This window comes from Hylaeus anthracinus, unplaced genomic scaffold (genome assembly GCF_026225885.1).
Source record: "Hylaeus anthracinus isolate JK02 unplaced genomic scaffold, UHH_iyHylAnth1.0_haploid 0, whole genome shotgun sequence".
Lineage (NCBI taxonomy): Eukaryota > Metazoa > Arthropoda > Insecta > Hymenoptera > Colletidae > Hylaeus > Hylaeus anthracinus.
Genome location: NW_026533254.1, coordinates 95,194 through 118,638, shown reverse-complemented (window position 1 = coordinate 118,638; position 23,445 = coordinate 95,194). Strand labels below are relative to the sequence as shown.

At 32.1% G+C, this 23,445-nt stretch overlaps 4 protein-coding genes across 12 annotated transcripts in view; 2 read left to right on the top strand and 2 right to left on the bottom strand.

Moving 5' to 3' along the window:
• Positions 1-1,019: 1,019 nt before the first annotated feature.
• On the bottom strand, positions 1,020-12,386 carry LOC128895753 (phosphoglucomutase). Of its 2 annotated transcripts, XM_054158753.1 has the most exons (8): positions 10,011-12,386; positions 5,335-5,617; positions 4,450-4,888; positions 4,078-4,280; positions 3,797-3,998; positions 3,510-3,702; positions 3,260-3,443; positions 1,020-3,173 (listed from the first exon to the last, which is right to left on the bottom strand). In XM_054158753.1, exons 2-8 carry the CDS (start codon positions 5,581-5,583, stop codon positions 2,949-2,951), a joined length of 1,695 nt encoding a protein of 564 aa, XP_054014728.1. In that variant the 5' UTR covers positions 5,584-5,617; positions 10,011-12,386; the 3' UTR covers positions 1,020-2,948. The 2 variants fall into 2 exon arrangements, with proteins under 2 accessions (XP_054014728.1, XP_054014640.1); XM_054158665.1 differs by lacking the exon at positions 10,011-12,386 and having other exon boundaries at positions 5,335-5,907.
• On the top strand, positions 7,845-14,172 carry LOC128895601 (sodium-coupled neutral amino acid transporter 9 homolog). Of its 3 annotated transcripts, none has more exons than XM_054158452.1 (11): positions 7,845-8,214; positions 8,289-8,486; positions 8,784-8,952; positions 9,235-9,380; positions 12,270-12,427; positions 12,499-12,663; positions 12,739-12,798; positions 12,873-13,049; positions 13,206-13,408; positions 13,482-13,586; positions 13,663-14,172. In XM_054158452.1, the coding sequence occupies exons 2-11, from the start codon at positions 8,326-8,328 to the stop codon at positions 14,068-14,070; spliced, it is 1,752 nt and encodes a 583-aa protein (XP_054014427.1). In that variant the 5' UTR covers positions 7,845-8,214; positions 8,289-8,325; the 3' UTR covers positions 14,071-14,172. The 3 variants fall into 3 exon arrangements, with proteins under 3 accessions (XP_054014427.1, XP_054014343.1, XP_054014517.1); XM_054158368.1 differs by having other exon boundaries at positions 7,847-8,218; XM_054158542.1 differs by lacking the exons at positions 8,784-8,952; positions 9,235-9,380 and having other exon boundaries at positions 7,856-8,218.
• Positions 14,173-14,325: 153 nt separating this feature from the next.
• Positions 14,326-15,656, bottom strand: LOC128896282 (ATP synthase subunit C lysine N-methyltransferase). Its single transcript, XM_054159538.1, has 5 exons — positions 15,456-15,656; positions 15,253-15,345; positions 14,980-15,152; positions 14,714-14,902; positions 14,326-14,631 (listed from the first exon to the last, which is right to left on the bottom strand). The coding sequence occupies exons 1-5, from the start codon at positions 15,457-15,459 to the stop codon at positions 14,479-14,481; spliced, it is 612 nt and encodes a 203-aa protein (XP_054015513.1). The 5' UTR covers positions 15,460-15,656; the 3' UTR covers positions 14,326-14,478.
• Positions 15,657-19,106: 3,450 nt separating this feature from the next.
• The window catches only part of LOC128894856 (myosin heavy chain, non-muscle), a 75,486-nt gene continuing 71,147 nt past the window's right edge, over positions 19,107-23,445 (top strand). For all 6 annotated transcript variants that reach the window (XM_054157335.1, XM_054157256.1, XM_054157175.1 and 3 more), the window contains exon 1: positions 19,107-19,753. In XM_054157335.1, coding sequence (XP_054013310.1) covers positions 19,397-19,753 — 357 coding nt within the window. In that variant the 5' untranslated portion in view covers positions 19,107-19,396. The remainder of the gene's footprint in view (positions 19,754-23,445) is intronic.

The following is a 23,445-nucleotide window of genomic DNA, read 5'->3' as shown; positions in this document are numbered from 1 at the left end:
CAGTAATCATTACTTTTAACAATTACTGTCCATGCTACTGCAATTACTTGAAAGTAATACAAAAAGTAGTTATAATAACTTTTAGGTATTTTTGACTACTTTAGATTTGAGATGCTTTTTAATTACTTTCTGGGCCGTTATAAGTGATTATTAAGTAATGCATGGGATTACTGGTAGTAATTAAGTAATTGGAAATACCATTACATGCGACAGAGTAGTTGTAATGGCAATTATTCAATTACTTGGTCAAGTAATCGTTTTGTAATTGTAATTAAGAATTTACAGCTCTGATGAAAATTAACACAAAGCAGTGTAAAACAAGTTACATTTTGTAAACTGCGATATTGCTTAAAATATTATCCAATCTTCGATCACGTGTCTATGGAAAGTCATTCATTCATATACCTACAATGAATAATTAGTATTCAATATGATACAAATGTTATATGTTAATAGCTTTATATTAAAATCGGCAGTCATTGCTGGTCTTTATGACACTACTACCACATTACAACATTCATGTTACATCACAAATAGAATATAAGTTATTCTTCTTTTAAGAGTAACTCATTTATAATATATGTTTGATCACAAACACGTATAAATACTTGGTCAGTTGAGTGACCGACAGACTTATTGTTAATTACATTTCAATTCTTTCTGATATAGTTTCTTTTTGAGATACAAATGATTAATATATACATTCATCGATAGGAAAAAAAAATTTGAGCATTCGTGGATTATGTCGTTTGCATATCTGTCTGTGGTGTAACTGAGAAATTGAATGGGAGTTGTGTCGGCTCAGGTCCCCAAGTATCCTTCCCCCTTTCAACTATTTACAAAGTTTTCCCTTAAATTCTTTCAAAAATTCCGTAGTTACAGTAGTGTTAGATATATACTGTTACAGTTTCATAATTTTGTTTCACAAAAATAGATTGCATTTCTTCAAACATCTATCACTGCATACTGCCATCGCTTTATATGAAAATGAAATAAATGTAACTAAAATGAACGATGCGCTTTTATAAGATATTTTATATCTTCTTAGAGAGAAATCTACACGATATAAATCGTTTGCCACGATTTACAATTTTCTTGAAAAGATATCTGTTTTCTTTAATATTCATAAGAACTTTCAAATCCTCTTGGAAATTTTCGTCAATCACGTCGATTATAAATTTTGTCACATACAAATAACACCAATTCATTTTTTAGTTAGTTTTACACATTTTTAAATGTATCCTATTCTATCAATTAATTTTAACAAGATATTCAGTACATTTCATAAATTATAGAGTTACGCAAGTTTATTTAAATTAAAAGTCATTGTATATGACAAAGTTAAATTTGTATCATTAAAAATTATATAATTCCATATATTTATATTGTACGCTATTAACATAATGTACCGAATATCCTATTAACGAAGATTCTCAATCTATATAAATATACTGATGATTTTAAATTTCGTTAAATCATGATACCAGAAATAGTTCTCACGATTTGACGAAATTTGAGACGACACTTTCTACACATATGTGTTTCTTTTTAAGTTTATCGATTCAAATCTCAATTTTATCATTACACGATAGAACAGAAAATATATAGTTATCTTGTATATACTAAATAGACAATTATAAAATAAAATATTAGACGATATTTGAAATAACTATCGATATGAAGAATGGCTAGTAATAATGTACAGCAATAACATAAAAATCTACCAATATTTTCCAGATGAATAAGATTACTATCTACATAAGCAAATATACCAATCGACTTAGTGTCTATCTACATATGTATTTACTGTTACTCAGTTTCTTTCATAATAAAAAATACTGAATACAATAGTTAAACAAAAAATATTCTCTTTTTCAAATTCTATAATTTCGTTTACATATATCAGATTGAATTAATAGTAATAATTTTGCAATTTGTAATAAATGTAATTTTAAATAATGCTGTCAAATTCATAGCGACCTTGAAAGTTCAAATATTTGAAGATCAGTCACTATAACATGGTATGCTACTTTCAATTACAATTGAATTTACGCTTTTTCATTAACCCTCCGATGTTAATATCGCAATATGTTATATATACATACGTTTGTTTCGTTCATGTACAAGTAAAATTCAACTATACAAAACGTCTATTCAATACTTTTGTACACATAAAAAGACCTATATTGTAAATTGTCTCCTCCGAACGTATAAATAATGTGTTCTTTTTATTCTACATAAATGAACGTTAATTGTATACTTTCATCTTTCGATCGATTACATGACACATACAATTTAAAAAAAAAACAAAATTTCTTAAAAAGATATAACCTAAAAATATAATTGAATATATTTTACAAATTTTTACATTATACAAGCACCGAAGGGTTAAACTATTTCCATCTTTCTGCATGCTTGAATACCTTTTGCAAACAATGCTTCCACATATAAAGACACGTGATCTTGGAACTACCGATTAATGAATTTACGTGTTTGAAGTCTTACTGCAATAACCATACCAGAGTTAAAATTTGTATAATAAAACAAGGCAGTTTTAAATTTTATAGAAAAGTATGAAACAAGGTGTCATTTATGGTTTGAACATTGAATATTTTTCGTGAATCATTTGTGTCCTAACAATTTGCACCACCGCGATTATTGTACAAACTCTTAATTCTGCAATCGTACTTAATACAAAATATTGATTCGTACATGCACACTTCTTGTTTTCTGTGAATTCATATTGTGGATATTTATACGATAATTTGAATGAAATGTAATGTAACTAAAATACCGACATTCGTAACATCATTCGATGTGTATGTGAATACATTAAAACGTGAAATACTTTCGTTACTTAACTAATTTATGTTATCAGACAAGTTCACTTTTCCTTTTTAAAGCACATTTTGGATAAAATAAAGATCAACAATAAAGGGCATGTATTATTACGTTATAACGGTTGGTGCATCGCGTTTAGTAAACTCGCGCAATTTACTTAACTCTAGCGCAATATTAACCAGCGGCTTAAGAACTTCTTGAGCATCTTTCTTTATAAGTTGAGGATCATTCTCATAGCTATCAACATACAAACGGATAGTAGCTCCAGAACTTCCTGTACCAGACAGACGGTATATTATGCGGGAACCATCTTCGAACAGTACTCGTAATCCCTGCCATACAAAATTATATAAATATCTCAATATTTGTGATATATCGCATTCCTTTACTATGCAAAATGTACGAGCTCAAACAATACCTGTTTAGTAGCTTTGGTTCCATCGACAGGATCTACATACGAATAATTGTCACCTAATTTGACAATATACGTTTTAGCACCAGATGTTAATTTAGAACCCAGAAATTCAGGCTTTTGTATTTCTGTTTCAATGTGATGCATCATTCTGTTCGCTTCTTCGGATTCGCAATTTTCGTAGTCATACCTAGCATTATTTCAGTTATATAGCACAAAACTATACATTGATTCAGTTTTCCATATAAATATTTACCTTGTAAAGAAGTTCCTCCCATACGTTTCCCAATGATCTAACAATATTTCTTCTACAGATTTTCCAAGATTTGCAATTACACTAAGCCACGCAAGGCATGCCCATATTCCATCTTTTTCACGAATATGGTCAGAGCCAGTCCCAAAACTTTCTTCTCCGCATAATGACAGATGCCCAGCATCCATTAAATTACCTAATAATATGATAATAGCGATAAAATATAATTTGTATTGGATAAAATCCATAAACTCTGATGTGCATAAAATGTTACGCTTAAAATAACATACCAAAATATTTCCAGCCTGTGGGTACTTCAAACAATTTAACACCTTTTTTAGCTGCAACCCAATCTACAGCGGCACCTGTTGGCATCGATCTAGCATACCCTTTAACACCAGTCTTTTTGAAATATGGTATCGTATCCAAGTTAGCAGCTAATACAGCCAATGAATCTGAAGGTGTGACAAAGAAACTTTTTTTTCCCAGTATCTAAAGAGAGACAAATGTAAACATAAATTTACACATGTTTTAACTTTATTTTACGTGTCCATTCAAAAGTTCAATTTACCATGTTTCTATCTCCATCTCCATCAAAAGCAGCACCAAAGTCATATGGGCCATTTTTTATAGCATCTACTAAGTCTTTGGCGTACGTTAAGTTGGGATCAGGGTGAAGTCCTCCAAAATCTTCCAGAGGATTTACATTAACGATACTTGAATTATCAATACCTAATTCGCTACTGAATATTCGTTTTATATATGGTCCAGTAACTGTAAATGATTCCAATAATTATAATCTTTAAAGTACAACATTAACTTCTATTAAGAAGATTGAAATATGAAATGAAACCTTGTTTAAGACAAGAAACTTATATTTTTTTTATTATATATGCAATCATGTAGCAATAATCAGATGTATGTTACTATATATAATTCATACCTCCATTCATTCCATTAATAAGTACTTTGAAAGGAGGTTGATTGGCACTTCCTTGAAGTAACTTCTTGATAGTTGGGAAGTCAAAGATATTCTTCATATGTTCTAAGTAATCATCCACAGAGTCTATCACATCTACTGTAAATTGGTTTCCATCAACTTGAACAGTAGTACTCTGTATCTTATCTATGTCTATATTTATGTCAGATGCAATTTTATAGCTTTTCAATGACATGGTGATCTCATAAATTTTATTTGTGACGTTATCTGGAGCAGGACCGCCATTGTCACAATTGAATTTTATACCAAAATCAGCATCTGGTCCACCAGGATTATGGGATGCCGTCAAGACAATTCCTCCTTGGGTCTTATACTTTCTTATTATAGTGGACACTGCTGGAGTTGAAAATATACCATTTTGACCCACTATCAATTTTCTTACCTAAAGCATTTAAAAAACGTTACGCTACTTTTGCTACTTTTTCAATAAAACAAATGAAAAGTTGACAGTGGACATTTTACTGAGTGATCGAGTTTTATTAATTTTTATCTATCACTGTAAAATAATTCAATGTATAATTCTTATTCTAATTTTTATTCAACGTGCAGTAGATAAAATATTTTTATCCTCTATTCATTTGCATAGTCTGACATTTTTCCTCTACTATTGTTATCATTATAAGAAACTTCTATGACTTCGAATATATCTATTACTTCTTTTCAATTTCATTTTTTTTATTGAGATCTAACTGTAATATGTGTACCCAGACAACAGAATATGAAGCAACATTTTCTCCGTTAGAATGACCTCAAATTTTTTCTTCGCCACCGTTATCAACGTATTCAAATCAAATTGAATGCAAACTGATAAAACGGGAGACAACTTACACCATTGGCTGCCGCTATTCTGATTATTTTCCCAACAGCTTCTTTCCCGTAATACCTTCCATCTCCGCCTACAACTAACGTGCTATCAGCCAACTGATCGCCAAGGGCCTGGAGTATCGCTTGAATAAAATTCTCCGTGTAGTGCTCTTGCATAAAAACCTTCACGGCTTTGCGTAATCCCGAAGTACCCGGCTTTTGGCCCTCGTGTACTCGGGTCTCGATTATTCTACTCGTCACCGCACTCGACATATCTCGACGGGATTGCAGTTCAACGGAACGATAACTGAAACAAAGAATACGACCGTCCTGCAATCTAATTCAGTCAACAGTAAGAAATCAGATTCGATAATTTCATAACACGTCCTCGGCGTCAGCTAGCAGACTGAACTTTGTCTGCCAATGACATGCAAGGGTACGGGTCACCATCTTGAAACATTGCGCCCGCGCTTTAACAACGACTAATAATATCGTTCTCCGGGAGTAGAAATTGTTCGAATGCGAAACAAATATTCTCATAGCGTAACATTGATAATCGGTCGCAAACATTTGATAGGGAATCTCGACGATAGAAGCCCGCATTGACGTATTGTTGATCTTCGCAGTAGCTTCCGTTCGATGTGAATCATACTTGGGAAGAACTAGAAATGGCAAATTAAATTTGTCTCGTGGGACCGGATTGTTCATTTTTCTGGATTCGAATATTCGACGAATACGATTTGATCATGAACATTCGTAGTGTACAGTCAGTGTAATACAGTCAGTCTAATAAGTATTCGTACAAAAACCAATTCAAAATAATACTTCTTGTATTTATTTTATTAATAAATTTTAGGGGAAGAAATAACTGACCAACATTCCTACATATTTTCAGAGCAGAATTTGCGTAAATTAAAGTTTTAAATTAACGTTTAATGTCGGCCCCTTATTTCTTTTCTTATTAATTTTATTTTAAATTGGTTGCTGTAAGAATATTTCTTACACTGACTGTATGAATAGTATAATGTAAACTAGAAGTTCTTTAAGTTCATCGATCTTTTTCAAGCTTTACTTTTGTTTAAGATATTTCGTTAGCGATATTATTTGCAACATTTTTCCATTACGATAGAAGAAAATTAATGTGTTTACATTTTTCGACTGTAAACAAGCCTCGACGATATTGTCTTCTGTCGTACACTAACTCGTAGGATGCAAATAAGTATTTGTATTTACGTTAATATATAATGATATACAGGGTGTCCCAAAACCTCGCGAAAACCTCGACTAATCAGAGCGCGAGTATGCCGGTTGAGCGTACCCTACGACGCGCTTGGCGGCTGCGCTCATACGCTACCGCGGCCGCTCCAACGGTATACGCGCGCTCTGATTGGTCGCGGTTTTCCATTAATATCTCCTCAACGAAGCCTCGGACAACATTTTCGCTAAGGAAAAAGTTGTTTCAAATCACCTCCCAAACCACCCATTTCAAGGTGTTACAACACTTTTGGGACACGCTGTATAATGATATTTATACATGTTTGTATCACAATTGGGGATAATCATTTCTGCAACTGTAATTCCGGCTGACGTCAATTAATATTGTAATTATCGAATGCAATTGGAGGACAATTACAATTAATCGTTCACAAATTTTTCCAACCTCTTCATACATTTCTCACAAACTTATCAAATTTATGTTTATAAGAAATATATAAAAAACGTAAAAATGTGTACTTCGCTCTAAATTTCCATATTTGAATATTCATAAAATATTCAAGTATTTTTTATTTACGTAGTATTTTCCGTTCGATATGAATCACGTAAAGTGTACAAAACTACAAATTCAAATGGCAAATCATACTTGTCTTATCGTTCGAGTGTAAGATAAACATGTCCACTGTACACACTTTTTCTAGAATCTTACCCACCATGACAAATTTCATCTTATTTTTGTATTATTCATAAAACATTCGTTATTTCATAATAAAGAATGCGTACCACAATTTGACTTCAATAATATTTTACGGATTATCGAACGCGTGTCAGATTTAGGGCGAGATAAAGTCAGAGATAGCATTGTAAGAAAAAAAGAATGAACATTGAATGAAAGAAAACAATTTGATTGCGTACGGTGGATGCTTTTCTGTACAAGCCTCTCGTTCAACAGTTGCTAATTATTTATAAATTTCTGAAAAACAATTGCGTATATCTTTAATGATAAGCCTATTATTCTTGATATTATTATTATTATTCTTGATTCGTGTTTTTGTACTCTTTTTCGAAATTGTTTGATTGTATTGTATTGTATTTCATATATTATAATGTAAATGTATATGTACATATATGTATATGTTAATTTAAAAAAAAAAAATATATGATTGCGTAACAAACACGTATCGCGTCTTTTTATATTATATACGTTTCGGTGCTTTCACGCTGAGAGTCCACGAAAATACGTAAAAGAATTTGATTGTATGTTTAAGTAAAAATTACTCGCGCCTGTAGATGACCGTTGCTCATTACGATGGGCAGTTTAGTTATGAAGAAAAATGAGGAGGAGGGAGCTTGTTATGTCAAGGATGTCCGATATAAGTACGCGGGTTTACAAAACAGACACTTAGTTGTTTAAAACAACGGGTTTCCTGAAGTTTCAGTCACGAAGCGTGCGCATCAAGAAAGGTGTTGTTTTCAAAGCGATTTTCTATTGTTGATTCAATAATCGTAGTGTAATTTGAAAGTGAATAAATTTCCATACTACAAAAAACAAACTAAACTCGGAACCGTCGTTTTAATATATCACTCGTGAGTGTTTAAAATTGAGTCTGCAGTTTACTTTAAACGTTAATCCAAAACATGTTTTAAACTTTTTGTGAATCACACTCAGATGCGCTACTAATTGTTACAGTAGGTAAGTACACTATTAAAATATGTAAATGAAATGTATTTCGTTTAATAATATAGTTCGTTTATTATAATAGTTCTGTCTTTGTGGCGCAACAAAATATTAAGCGCAACATGCATAAGACACCAAACGATTGGAATATTGACATTCATGACAGTGGATCTGAAAGTACACCATTACTTTCTTCAGAGTCCCAAGCGAGCACAGACTCTGTTATATTTCAAGACTCTGAAACAAGCGACTTGGAGTGTACTCCTACTAATACCTATTTCAAGTACTTATTTCAATATTATTATCAAATTAGTATTAAAATTAATTTATCTGTAGTATTATTATAAGTGACTTGGTCCTAGAAAAGAAAGTTTCTGAACAAAATTAACTTTTCAAGAAAAATTTAGATGCAAATTTAGATCCAAATAAAAAAATCGGGATTGACTTTTACAAAACCTTTCAATTTTCCTTTTTTGGGAAAAAGTCATATATGTTGTATTAAAAAATATTGCATCTGATACTAAATAGCTTTATTATAGTATTATTAATAGTAATTATTTACTAGAAATGTTTTTTATAGTTATGGTAGCGTAGAAACTTGTAGCATTAAGTCTACTGGTACTGTAATACCAAAGAGACCGCCACCCCTTGCTCAAGATCACGCATTAGTTATACCACTATCATTAAATACGTCTTGTCCATTAAATGTAACACAAGACAGATGTTATGAAATTCATAATACTGATATGGTGAGAATACCACAAACTATATAAAATTGCATGTTTTGTTACAAGACTAATATTCTTATATTTATCAAGGTTGAATAGCTTATAGACATACAGATGTATATATAACTAGTTGTCTTTGTTAGAACCTCTTTCAATTCACGAGATACTACAGTACAAATCATTTCATTTGAAAACAATGTCCTTAGTGTAAAAATGATGATAATTAATTGTGTCCTGGCATATGAATTTCATTAAAATATTAATGTAATTTTAATAAAACTTATTGTTCCTATTTTGTATCAGATATTTAATAACGAAAAATATGAATCAAACAGTAAACAATCTATATTGAATGATTTTACAAGTAAATTTTTATCTCAATCTTGTTTGCTGGAACAAGAAGCTGTGTGCAATGATATCAAACCAAAACAAAGCTCTTTAGTCACTGTGTAAGTATTATACAAAATTTATATTTTAAATATGACTAAATACTATTGTAGAATGAAAAATCAACCGCTATAAAATAACCAAGTAGGTAGAGGAAATAACTTGTGCATGACAAAACCTATTATTAAAGTTAGCACGGTAGAATAATGTAATATTAATTAGAAATTATAAGCTATCATGTTATCATCAATAAGGGTTCTGGGTCAATACTCTTAGTACAGCGTTCTGAAATCTAATCACATTCATAAATTTTTTGTTATCAGTCACCAGACATTATTTTTAGAAAGATGATGACGAGAGAAAAATGAAATCTTGCATCAGAAATGTCTTCATGCATTTTGAAGACGATAAATGCGATGTATGCTTCTATTAAGCTTCAGATCATTTTCCTTGACTTGTATGACGTATATTAAACATACGTATCAAAACTTGAAAGAAGGTTTACATAAAAAATGTCTTGTGTGCGTAGATAACATAATTTTTTTGTCTGATTTTATTGATTTCTAATTGAAGTAATACACATAAACTCTATCGATAAATTAACAAATGGCCAAAATTTACTCAACACGAGTTATTTTTGCCGATGACAAATATTTCATACTAAAATGATTATTAGAATGCATTGGACTCACCTGCTCGTGTCTAAATTCCTTTTGTCAGGATCCTATCCCATGATTAAGTATGAAAAATCGTGAAAACACCCAGACGTTTTCATGGTAATAAGTTTCACTACTATTAATCATCGTGTTTTAGATTACTGTTTAGGGATCACGTAAACGGCAATTCGTTTCCACATCCTAAAAGCACGCGCCTGGTTAACGTACCCTTAGTAGAAAAAGAAGAAGGAACTCCAAATTACACATGTCGAGATGTTTCTAGCTTCATCGAACGTTCAACAGTTTTGAAAATTTTGATTTCTTGCGGCAACATGCTTTTAAGACATGGAAACGAATGGGAATACAAGGTGAACGCGGTTACCGGTAGCTCACGTTTCGTCGACCATCGGGTGGTTGTGTCTGCTGCACAGTATATTCACATTAGAAGGGGTTAGTGCTCCGTCGGTTGCCTGGGCAACAGACGACCACCCGAAAGGTCAATGCCCGTAGCTAGCTTCTAACCGTACCAGCCATTTTTTGGCTTTTCATTTCACCTACATATATGCTACTTTTTTCATCTTACCCTTATGCACTTTCTTTAATATTAAAATAAGAAATGAACAAATTTCCCTTTCGCCCTTTTTCATCTTAGATACATCTCCAAGTGTACACCGAATTTTTTAATCAAATTTTTGTTATATCTAAAGTAGGGTATGATGTAGAACAATCTCTGAAAGTAGGAAGGGCCAACTCTTTTTCGTTTTCGAGAAATAAATTTTTTAAAATAACTAAATTTCGATTGACGAGTGTCAGGGCCGGCGTTAGGGGAGGGGGGCGGTCGGGCAACCGCCCGGGGTGCCAGATTTTTGGGGGCGTCGCAGTCCGGTGTAGATTAGTAAAGCTGGTATATATTGTAGTTAAACAATCTTTACAATCTACCTACAGATTCATCGTTATATTATTACCTTGTCTTCTTTTCTTAAAAATTGTAAGCTTCTGAAGGGGCACCACGATAATCTTGCCTGGGACGCCAATATTGCTAAAACCGGCCCTGAAAAGTGTCTATCGTATCGGAGTGTTGAATTGTTAGAAGCAACGTAATGCAGTCGGTAGAGTGCCAGGTTGCGAAATCAATCTTTTGCGCTCCTGGACGCGGTTCGAACCCTGTAGGAGTCACTTCATTTTTTTTTACGGTTTCTTATTTTTTATCATGTTTGGCTATGAAAACTACCTTTTTATATATTAAAAGAGTTTTTACAAGCTTTTATAAAAATATACGTCATTATACATAATCTGTAAATAACAATTTAATTATTTCAAACAAACATTGCACACAGCCATTACATAAACTCCCTCAGAATGACATCCGCGTAACTTATATAAATATCTACAACAAGTAATCAGAACGTATTTTCATTCTAACACTCACTCATGCATGAGTGTATAAGTGTTTTCAATACGATAAAAAACATAAAAATTGCATGATATTTTATAAAACAATCTTGAGATACATAAAGATAGCTTCCATAACAAAATATGATACAAACAGAAGAAAACGTAAAAAAAAAAATAAGTACCTCCTACCGGGATCAAACCGCGCCCAGCGCAAAAGATCGACTTCGTAACCTGGTAATTTACCGACTGCGCTACGCTATTTTTATGATAACTTTCACACTTGTATGATTGACACTCGTCAATCGAAATTTAGCTATTTTTAAAAATTTATTTCTCGAAAACGAAAAGATTTGCCCTTCCCTACTTTCAGAGATTGTTCTGCATACCCTTTTTTACATATAAAAAAAATTTGATTAAAAAATTCGATGCACAATTGGAGATGTCTCCTTACTTGTCTAGGGACCCCTTAGAGTAGAATAAACTGATTATAATTTAAACTTTTAAAGGGATTTAATATTTATTCATTAAGAAATAGAAACTTCAAATATTCGATTAATAGAACTATAAAATAATGAAATGAAATTATATAAAAAAATGATGAAGAAACAAATTGTACTTACAAACTCTACGTTACGAAAATTGTTGATATATTTCGTTACTTTTGTAATTTGTCATGGTTTATCATGTACATATGTCGATAATTTTGCCAAATATATGCATGAACAGAATTATTACAACTTATTTTCTTATGAGTTTAAAACACATTCTACATCATTTATTTCTTCATAGAAAAATCATTATAAAGTAGATGTTTATATGATCGTCTTCTTTTGTCATAATTGACATTTTTTTATTCAAGGTAGTTATAGTTTGTGCTCACACATTATTATATATTTATAGGTTTTCGATATGGAACACTATATTAGGATCATCTATGCTAACAATACCTTGGGGTATTCAAATGGCTGGTTTTATACCTGGTATTATTCTCATACTTCTAATGAGCGGTTTTTGTTTATATACAGCTTACTGTCTTCTTCTTGTACATAAATATCATGGTAAGAAGGCAACACAAAACATAATATTGAAAATTGCAGTGTAACAGTAAAGTTATGGCAATTTATTTAAGGTGGACACAAAGGTATAGAAGTGATGCAGCTAAGTCGAATATATTTAAATAAATCGGCGGAATATGTTGCTAAAATTTTTAGTATTACTGTTTTATTGGGTGCAACCATTGCTTACTGGGTACTGATGACTAACTTCTTGTACAATTCTGTAAATTTTATATATGGTAAATACAAACTAAAGTTTTTATTTTTCGTCTAATTTACTAACTTAATTTCGTCTAACATTATGTTTTTTGCAGATAGTATAATTGCAACACCAGAACATTTTGCAGCAGACAATGCTTCTCATCCCTCAGAAGGTACATATTTTATACATATAAAAAAAAGCTACTATAATTATTTTAATGTGTTGATATATTAATTTTAATTGCAGTTTTGTGTCCAAAGAACACTATTTATAATAATATCAGTATAATCCATGAGAATACATACAATACTTTAGGACCAATTTGGGATCTATATAAAACAGTTCCCATTTTTCTTGGTTTATTGATATTTCCATTTTTAAATTTTAGTAGTCCCACGTTCTTCACGAAATTTAATTCCCTTGGTAAGTAAAACCTATTATTTTCTTTTTACCAATAGCTCCATTGCATGTAATTAGTTGCTTTCTTGATATTTTTTTAGGTCACAACATACATATGACTTTCTCCTATAAATTTATGTTTTACTTTGTCAAATTATGAAAACTCTATGTATCTCGCAGGAACTGCATCAATCATATATTTGATTATCTTTGTCTTGGTGAAATCAGCATCATGGGGCATTAACATGGATGACACAGAGTGGGAAATTAATTGGTCATTGAAATCCTCGTTTCCTGCTCTTTCTGGAATGTTGGCAATGTCATTTTTTATTCATAACATCATAATTACTGTAATGCAAAGTAATCATGATCAAAGTAAGAATGTAAGTAATTTCGATTCTTTCGTAAATTTGTAGTTTTACAGATTTAGTGACAAACTATGTCATTATGTTGTAGGGAAGAGACCTTTCTATAGCATATCTTCTTGTTACGCTGACTTATATTATAGTTGGTGTAGTATTTTATATATGTTTTCCCCTCAGCAAATCATGCATCGAAGACGTAAGTAAAATATAAGAATATTTAACGTGTGAAATGTACCGACGAAAATGTTAAATGAAAGTTGTTTTCCTTACAGAATGTATTGAATAATTTTCAAAAATGGAGCGGCTTAACAGTCGGTGCTCGTATCGTTCTACTTTTTCAATTACTGACAGTTTTTCCATTGCTTGCGTATATGTTACGCGTTCAAATGCTTTCGTCGATATGCAAAACATCCAACAGATGCTGTGTCATTTTAGTTAATATCATTTTAGTATGTGTGTGTATTATGTTTGCAGTTTTTGTACCATACATTGGTACAATAGTACGATATACTGGTGCACTGAGTGGATTTATTTATATCTTTACATTACCAAGTTTATTGTATTTAGCAATTTTGAAAGAACAAAAAAAATTGACTATATTCTCGATGCTTCTGCATACAAGTATACCGATACTGGGTTTTTTAAATCTGATAGCTCAATTTTTCATTACAGAAAAATGAATGTACTCAATTTCTATTTTTAAAAGTACTTAAAAAATGCAGTTTTTTTCCTGGCAGTATATTTAAAACGTATGCAATGTGTTTGAATGTTGATTGTAAAATATATATGAATGAAGATTGACTTTCTGTATGAAACATTAGAAATATTATTTAAAAAATAGAAAACAAACCATGTATTAATTCTTTACCATAAGAATATTCAATATATTTTTACATAAAAATACATATATTAATAGGATATTAATACGAATAATATAAGACACAAAATATTTATTTATTCATATGTTACAAAAAATTTTACTAGACTGTGTACCACAGAATCTCGATGATTTGTACTATTTATAATTATATGATATTTATAACAATAATAAATATCTTGTATTCATACCTAAGAATAAACATATAATTTCATGTCCTTTTTGAAACTTTGTAAATCCAAACAGTATCAACTCCTTGACCAACTACTTTCATTGCACTCATACTGGGAAGTGGAAATCTGCAAGCAACTATAGTACAATCCTTTTGTAATTCTATTATGAATTTCTTTTCTATATCTTGCATCTGTAAATATTGTAGGACATGAATTACACTTAGTTAATAAGGAATGACACAGAAAGACATAAATAAAATCTTCTGAATATACCATTTGATCAACGCCAAATAGAACAATATTGTCATAATTTTTCAAATTATGTTTCCATAGATTCTGTTTTATAAATGTTGTTTGCGATGATAGTCCTGTAAATAAGGCTTTCAGCCTAGAATACCATACCAAGCAAGAATTCAATTCAATACCATGAGCTTTGAAACCAGCTTTTGCTGCTGCAAAAACCTAAAATATATTCACAGAATAACAATGCTATGATATATACATTTTGATAAGTTAATTTAAATTAATAAGTTAATTACTATGCGTCCATCTCCACTGCCAAGATCAATTAAAGACCCAGTACATCCCTCTAAGGCTTCCAATACATTTTGAACTTGTTGTCTAGTAGCTGGCACATAAGGCAAGCATATTTTACGAAATGCAGGGCTCACGAATGGAATACATATTATGCTGATAGCTGTTGCGATACCTCCTAAAAAATAACACAAAAATTATACAAGTATAACACTATGTTTGATGGATTTCACAATGGTTAACGAAGACACTGATTTAATTCATTTTAGCTATATTACCTGTTATTCCAGTAAGGTACAAGCCATATTTTGAAACTTTTTGTGGTTTGTTGGCAGTGTTATTTAAGATGTAACTTATTTCATCAACCTCTGCTAAGTAAATTGACGATTGATTAAAATTTTTTAATATAAATGAAACTTCTTTTGAAGAAAATTATAAATACTAGCATTGTAACCTATAATTTATAATTGATGAATCTTACACATTTCGTATATTTAGTGTTTGTTAACAATATAAATGAAAAAGACCCCCTTTTACCCTCGCTACAAGTAGCCTGAAGCAGCCTGAAGTAGCCAAGTAACGAAGTAGGAGAAGTATAGACCACATGGATCAACGAGATAATTTGAGAATGTGTATCTTCATAAGATAATTTAGAATCTAGTAACGATTAGATGAACTAGTGATCCTTGTGGGGATCGACCATTCCGACCAATTATGGCTCACTGAGGAGTGGAGAGCGAAAAGGTGAAGCACGCGAGAATCGAGTGAGCGCGCGAATGTTCAAATCGAACGCCAATTGTTACAGTAAAAAAAGGTGTGAGAAAAACTCATATACAGGGTGTCCCAAACATGTTGTAACACCTTGAAAGGGGTGGTTCGGGAGGTGATTTGAAACAACTATTACCTTAGCAAAAATGTTATCCAAGACTTCGTTGAGGAGATATTAACAGAAAACCCCGACCAATCAGAGCGCGCGTATACCGCTGGAGCGGCCGCGGTAGCGAAGGCTACGCGCTAAGCGGTCGCGCTTTTACGCGAACGAGTGACTCGACGTGCATCGAACGTATGAACTGTGAGAGAGAGGCCGGTCCGAGAGAGATGCAAGATGAGTGGTTCAGGTGGTACTATCCTATAGCAAATTTATGTGTGGAGGGAGAATAGACTCCTCTTTGTTTGAATTTCGCGGCCCTCTAAGAATTATTTACAGATTAATTATGTACAGATTTGAACTTTATTTTCTTTTTATTTATATATAAAACGATAGAAACATTAATAATAATGATATAATAATGAAATAGTATAGATAATTTACATACCATAATTTAGATCATACAAATATATACAATTTAGTATAGAGCTAAATTTTATTATTTGTCACAATTCAATTTATATTGTATTTATCCAATTTTATGCGAAAAAGGATCTGAAAGTAACTCACTCGACGATGCTCAGCGATGTTCGGGTAGGTTATGTTACAGCGTACGTTTGTTCCCCCTCTACAAATAAATTTGCTATACGATAATACCTGAACCAGCCATTTTGTATTTCTCTCGGACCTCCGTCGTCTCTATTTCTTCCTATAGTTGTTCACACTCCAGTTAGGATAGAGCTCAATGATCGAAGGACATTGACGCAGCCGTTTAGCACGTAGCCTTCGCTACCGCGAGCGCTCCACCGGCATACGCGCGCTCTGATTGGTCGAAATTTTCTGTTAATATCTCCTTAACAAAGCCCCGGACAACATTTTCACTAAGGAAAAAGTTGTTTCAAATCACCTCCCGAACCACCCATTTCAAGATGTTCCAACATTTTGGGACACCCTGTATAGTCAAAGTGCCTCAATTTAAACAATTTAAAGTATTGCCAAAGTCACTAGATACAAAAATTTTTTGAAAAAGTATTGTATATATTTGAAACATTACATTTTTGAGAGTAAATAAGTTTTCTTATTAAATGTACTCGTTCTCAATATATTGTTATATGATAAATATATTCACAATATAATGAATATATAATTGATATACTTTAAATTACCTTAAATAATAAAGGAAACAGGAATAGTATTGTTACATTAATAATAAAATAATAGTATTGTAACAGTATTGTTACAAATTTATTCAAATTTTCAAACATCTCATTTTTCGTTGAGATTTTCTCTATTAACAAAAGTAATATTTTTATTTATTTACTTAATAACAATACATTTTCAAAGGCTTCATTAACTGCTGTTTTTTGCTCTGTCAATAGAAAATAATTAGCAGACTGTTAATGGTGGGTATGTGGGAATGTTAATATCCAAACTGATATGTCACTTTGACACACAGTATATAAAAAATTAGTTTATACATCTAGTAATTTAATGCGTGCATACTTTAATATGCACTACATACCCAAGGAGTTTTAAAATTACTTCTTATTATATTATGTTTTAAATATTGCCGCGCTTTACGCTCTTTCCTTTTTTAGTTACTAGTCGATAGAAAGTGATGGATATATTTATATCTGCAAAGTTTCGGCAAAGTTGCCTCCGAAATATTTGAAAGTGCTGGACATAGAAACTGCAGGGTCCTGTTCAGAATATTTTTACTTTACCACCGCAGCTGAGGTCTTAGAAATTGAAACGTTGAAATGATCATGTAGTTTATTAATTATTCAGTGGACTTTCTTATGAAAACAATTTTAATCGACAAGGCAATAATTAAAAAATACGAGAACGCGAACATTATAAGTTTTGACAAAAGTTTCACCCCTGTTAAAGTTAATTAAACACTCTGAGTTATAATATGGATAAGACAGGGCCGGCGTGACCTTTTGCGAGGCCGGGTTCAAAAATTTTGCGGGGCCTGAATTTACATTCAAATCCTACACTTAAATTTTACAACGTGGAATTATTTATTTACAAATGCTGTTACATATCTTTTATAAGATAAATATTAAATAATAATACTTTGATGATTTTTGTCACTCCTTTATACTGAATCATCGCTAATAAAAAAATGTCTTGCATCTGTTAATGGTCCGTAAAAAGTTAATCAAAATTTTCGTAGACCGCGGGGCTCCTCAAAACGCAGGACCGGGTTCCGGCGAACGCGCTGAACCTGCCTTGCTTCGGCCCTGGGATAAGCTTCGATCATATATGTGTACTTGAGACACGGCCTGTATGCATACACGGATCTACTAATCAAAGTGAAGCAAAGATAACGGGAAAAGGTGACCTCATGTCACGTCACAAGATAATATCTCTGCGTCATTCAAAACTATTTTATTTTGTAACCAATAATTATAAATAAATAACTTTACTCTTGACATCTGTGTATTGTTTTTACTATTTTTCAAACTAAAACAAGTTATAAGGAAATAATATTATAATTTAAATATAATATTTCAAAATTACAATTTCTAAAATAAGTTATGATAAGAATTATTTAAAATTATAAGAGTTAAGATTAATAATTAATAATGCAAAATACAGGGTGTTCCAAAAATGTTGTAACACCTTGAAAGGGGTGGTTCGGGAGGTGATTTGAAACAACTTTTTCCTTAGCGAAAATGTTGTCCGAGGCTTCGTTGAGGAGATATTAACGGAAAACCCCGACCAATCAGCGGGCGCTCCATTGGCATACTCGCGCTCTGATTGGTCAGGGAGCGCGGCCGCCTAGCGCGTAGCCTTCGCTACGCGCGTTCTGATTGGTCGGGGTTTTTTGTAATATCTCCTCAACGAAGCCTCGGACAACATTTTCGCTAAGGAAAAAGTTGTTTCAAATCACCTCCCGAACTACCCCTTACAAGGTGTTACAACATTTTTGGAACACCCTTATATTTACTACAGACTGGACGACAAAGTTCCATCGTTACTTTGCCCTCGTGTGACGTCACATAGATGATTTTATCTTCGCTTCAAAGCATTTATCTGAAGCCGTATCTCTAAGTATGTAATGGTCGAAGGGATAAGACAAGCGAAACAGCCAACGCATTCTTTTGTGCGCAAACAATTTCCGATTAAACGATTGGTCGGCACGTTTAGCCGCCGGCCAATGAAATATTCCCGTGGTACACGTCACAAAGTGATATGAGCGCTGTTACGCAGCGTACTTTCAAATTTCGTCCCCACCATTATTCTCGGCTTGAGAAGGAAAGAAGATGGCCGCGAGGAGCGAGAAAGAAAACAATCTCGAAGAGCGTTAAAGGTGGTAGAAGAACACTGTGTCTCGAAGGAGAACGAATAGCGTATCGTTCGAATCTTTGATAATTCAGGTTACTCGGTCCACTGTCGAACAATTAACAATCGTGTACGACGGGAAAACGGGAGTTGAATAGTTACATGTGTTTCCTTGTCACGAAGAGATCAGTCTCTCGAGGATCGTCCTTGGAATCGCTCGTCCCTGAAGCCGGCTCGAGGAGCTAGTGATCTCGAAAACAAAAATGGCGGACATCGACTCGAGGGTGGATCATTCTGATCCCGAATTACGGTTCCTCTCCGTTGACAGAAACAATTTCAATGACCCCGCTACCCAGGCGGAATGGACGCAAAAGAAGCTCGTCTGGGTGCCACACGAAACCCAGGGTTTTGTCGCGGCCGGGATAAAAGGTGAACGAGGTGACGAGGTTGAGGTGGAGATCGCCGAAACTGGAAAACGGGTCTTCGTCGCGAAAGATGATATCCAGAAGATGAATCCGCCGAAGTTCGATAAGGTCGAGGACATGGCTGAGTTAACGTGTCTAAACGAAGCCTCTGTGCTGCATAACCTCAAAGACAGATACTACTCTGGTCTCATTTACGTAAGTTTGACAGATTTTCTTCTTTACCTTTATTCAAACTGTCACGAGAACTTTCACGGTGTTTCTCCGATAAAAATGTTATTTTTCTCTTTAGTTTCTCGAGAAACTGAGTGAATAATTTTGCGGAAGCTTGAAATTGATAATTGATATGTTATTACTGCGTAACTGTAGTAACGCCTAATGTCATTTACTATACGATCAATCTTGGTAATCTATAAAGTTGATCTCTTCTCTGTATATCGTATGTTATGACTAATGTAACAGTCATTGTACATACACTGGCGTGTAAATGTCATGGAGAAAATTTTATTTTGCGATTGTGAAAGTTGCATGGATGTACATTTCTAAATATATATATTATCACTACTCTTGATAAAGAGCAAATAATGATAATAGATATAAAGATATTGGTTATCGTCATTTGCAATTAAGTGTTGAGATTTTTTAAGATCTTTCTAATAGTTTTAGTAGAATAATTGTAAATTCTAGTTATTGCTTCTGTAGTTTCAGTACTCACACTTGAGAATTTCAGTTAAAACGAATGTATTAGGTAAACTGAAAAGTAATGTCGTTTTTTATTACATTAAATTCAAACAGATTTTTAATAAATTTCTATTTTTAATCAGTTATACATTCGCCATCGTTATCAACAGCCTTTTGTTATTAGTGTACAAATTTTCAATGCCAGATCAATAAAAATCAACGAGTTGAGTGATAAACAAGTATTTAAAAACGACATTACTTTTCAGTCTACCTAATATTTAAATGTATGTAACCTTACGGTTTGCTTCACCATTATAACATCCATTTGTTGTATTTGTGTTTTATTGTGCACAGAAATTTAAAACATTTGGCCTTAGCCACTCTATCAGTTATAATATTCAAGTATTAGATTACTTAACTATTTAAGTATTCAAACGTCCTATCAGTAAACAATATTCCATTGAAAAGAAGTTCAGTTTTGTATTGAGCAGTTCTTATGTAGTTAAGTTCATGCTTTGTTGCTAAATTACATTACTTTGAGAGATAAACAAACATTTTATAAACAGTGTAGATTATGTTTTAACAGATTGAGCAAGAGTAATAGTATCAAATATTGGACATGTCTGTTGAGAAATAAATAATAAGAGTTTTTAATATTCGTACTTTCCGAATGAAATTCATAAATATATTTCAAATCTATTACACTTCTCAAGCATTTGTAATTTATAGTCCCATTATATCTGCATTGTCAATTATAGATTTACTGTTCGATCTGAAGTATATAATTAAAAGTTTTTCTTATTTCACTCGTAAGGTATACTAATATTACTAACAAATTACATTCTTTGCTAATCATATTACATTAAAAACTTACAATTAATCCGAAAACTATTTTTCCTTTGTACTTAATTATTACTTTACTTAAAGTATGAACACTTGAAAAACGAATGAAATGAAAATGCTTTATTGGAACGGCAAGTTTATGCAAGCAATAGTACATCAATGTTAATTTTGCATGTGGAGTATTATGTTTTTTCAGTGAAAAGATAAATCACAAAAAAGATGTTATTATTGATGTGCATTTAGACGTATGAAAATGGCACTGACCTAACTCAAGCTTCCCGCTGAATTTGATTATCTCACAGTGTTGTGATTAAGTTTTTTCTCCTCTGCACGTCTAATTATAATTATCTGTTTCGCTATTTCTCGCGTTAGAGCGCATCATTATCATATCTCTCGAGTCTTGTGATAAAAAGAAACCATAAATGTCATTTTTTCTCAAAATATCGTGACAGACACGATCATGTGTAAGAATTGAAATGGATTTATTAGACGTCGTAGTTTATTCAGTTGAGTAGTTTATTTATTCAATTCTAATTATAATAAGTAATTGTCGGATTTGTTTTGTTGTAGAAAACAGTAATTAATGAAGTCGTTCTTGGCCCTCCGAATAAAAAATTTTTATGAACAGTTTTTAGCAGTGAAATATTATTTCTGTAAAAGTTATAGAAAATATAGAAAATAGTTACGTAAGAAATTTTGTTAACAAGAAAGTTACAGTGTTTAGGCAGTAGAATACATAGTATTTGATTAATTCTAGAATTCTAACGGGCAATTGTAATTATTAACGGAGTAAGAACAAAGGAAATTTATTATATTATGATAAAGAATAGTATTCCCCTCGATTTTACTTTGTTAAATAAAGGAGAAGTAAATGTGTTATTATTTAAAAATATGTGTAAAGTCACATAATAAATACCGAATTAAATTAAAATTGTAGTGAAAATTTGGTGAAACAGTAGAAATTAAAAAAAAAAGAAAAGAAAAAGTATGAAGAAATGTGGAATTTCAATAGCAATAGGTAGCTCCATTAGGTTCTGTTTCTTAGTTGTTATCAAAAACTGATAACGCCCATACCATACGTAACATTGACTCATCGTCATTTTTAAAGTGCTTTCCTGAAGATTGCGCTGTAATTGAAAAATTTCAGTATGGCTAGGACAAAGATACGACGATCGTTATTTAATAAGGATCCAATTGAATAGCGTGTCGTCTATCTGATATTAATGGATGTAGCGATGTATAAAATCTAATAACATCCATTTTAAACAAGGGCAGATAAAAGGAAATGACACGTATCTGCATTTGTCTTACCCATTGTTATAGAAATTATTTAAAAAATAATTTTAGGGAATCTTTGTTAACATTGCAAGAGTAAACAGATAAGAAGCATAATTGCTACCTTAAATAATTAAAGACCTTCAAGTGTAGTTTCAAGTAGTGCAGTCTTCTATTATACTATATTAATTAAATGAACATGAATGACTGTAGTATAATGAGTATAATAGTTTTTAAAGGTATATCTGAAATGAAATTAAAACCACAGATAGTCGGTATAAGTACTATTATTTATAATAATAATTCTAGGCTTTAAAACAGCGGACAAACCAAATTAAAGATGCATGTAGTTAGTACAAAGCATTCTTACCTAGACTTATTATTCCTTAGAGCAGTGATTCTCAAATTGTGATATATTGTAAATATATAAAATGTAAATGTAGTACGTAAAAATGTAAGAGAAAGAAAAATAGATATCGGTAAAGTTTAATAATAAAGAAATGAAGTCTTATGAAATAGTAACACTTATATTTAGTTAGCTTGTGCCACACAATGTAGTCTGCCTAACATATTTCAGATTAGTCTCATATTGATTGGTATTAAAGGCTATGTTGAAAATAATCTGTATACTAAGGGAGTCATGGGTCTAAAAAGTTTGGGAACCTCTGACTTCGAAGAAAGTCTAGATGCAAGAATTATTACTCAGGATTATTATTTTAAATAATGCTTTTACTGACTATTGATTATGATATTCTGATAGGTTTAAAAAGTGAAGTGATTGTAGTGATAAAAAAAGAGTTCAAAAGAAAGATTAATGATAATTGTCATTAGTGAGATAAAGATTGCTTTATTAAAAGAATTGACGTTTTTGTTGAGCTTTACGATATAGAAATATCTGCTTACGTATAGCAAGCATTCTAGGACACGAGTGAATGACGTCATGCATATGCCTCGTACGTGCTGATTTTTCTTCTTTCGATCCGCGATATATCGCATTCCGCTCAACGTTCCGAAAATCACGCGGAACTTAAAAATTACGGTCGATCCACACGCAAGCGCAATACCAACAAATCAAAATTTTCTTAAATTCA

Bases quoted from the DNA above. Each gene is read 5' to 3' on its own strand.
- LOC128895753 (XM_054158753.1), bottom strand. From the start codon at position 5,583: ATGTCGAGTGCGGTGACGAGTAGAATAATCGAGACCCGAGTACACGAG. The intron at 4,281-4,449 runs GTATGAATTATA...AATCATTTACAG, and splicing joins TATTAATGGAATGAATGGAG to TTACTGGACCATATATAAAA. The intron at 3,703-3,796 runs GTATGTTATTTT...TCATATTATTAG, and splicing joins CACAGGCTGGAAATATTTTG to GTAATTTAATGGATGCTGGG.
- LOC128895601 (XM_054158452.1), top strand. From the start codon at position 8,326: ATGCATAAGACACCAAACGATTGGAATATTGACATTCATGACAGTGGA. The intron at 8,953-9,234 runs GTGAGAATACCA...ATTTTGTATCAG, and splicing joins AAATTCATAATACTGATATG to ATATTTAATAACGAAAAATA. The intron at 12,799-12,872 runs GTACATATTTTA...TTTTAATTGCAG, and splicing joins TGCTTCTCATCCCTCAGAAG to TTTTGTGTCCAAAGAACACT.
- LOC128896282 (XM_054159538.1), bottom strand. The intron at 15,153-15,252 runs GTAATATAGCTA...GTTATTTTTTAG, and splicing joins GTACCTTACTGGAATAACAG to GAGGTATCGCAACAGCTATC. The intron at 14,903-14,979 runs GTAATTAACTTA...AATATATTTTAG, and splicing joins GCAGTGGAGATGGACGCATA to GTTTTTGCAGCAGCAAAAGC.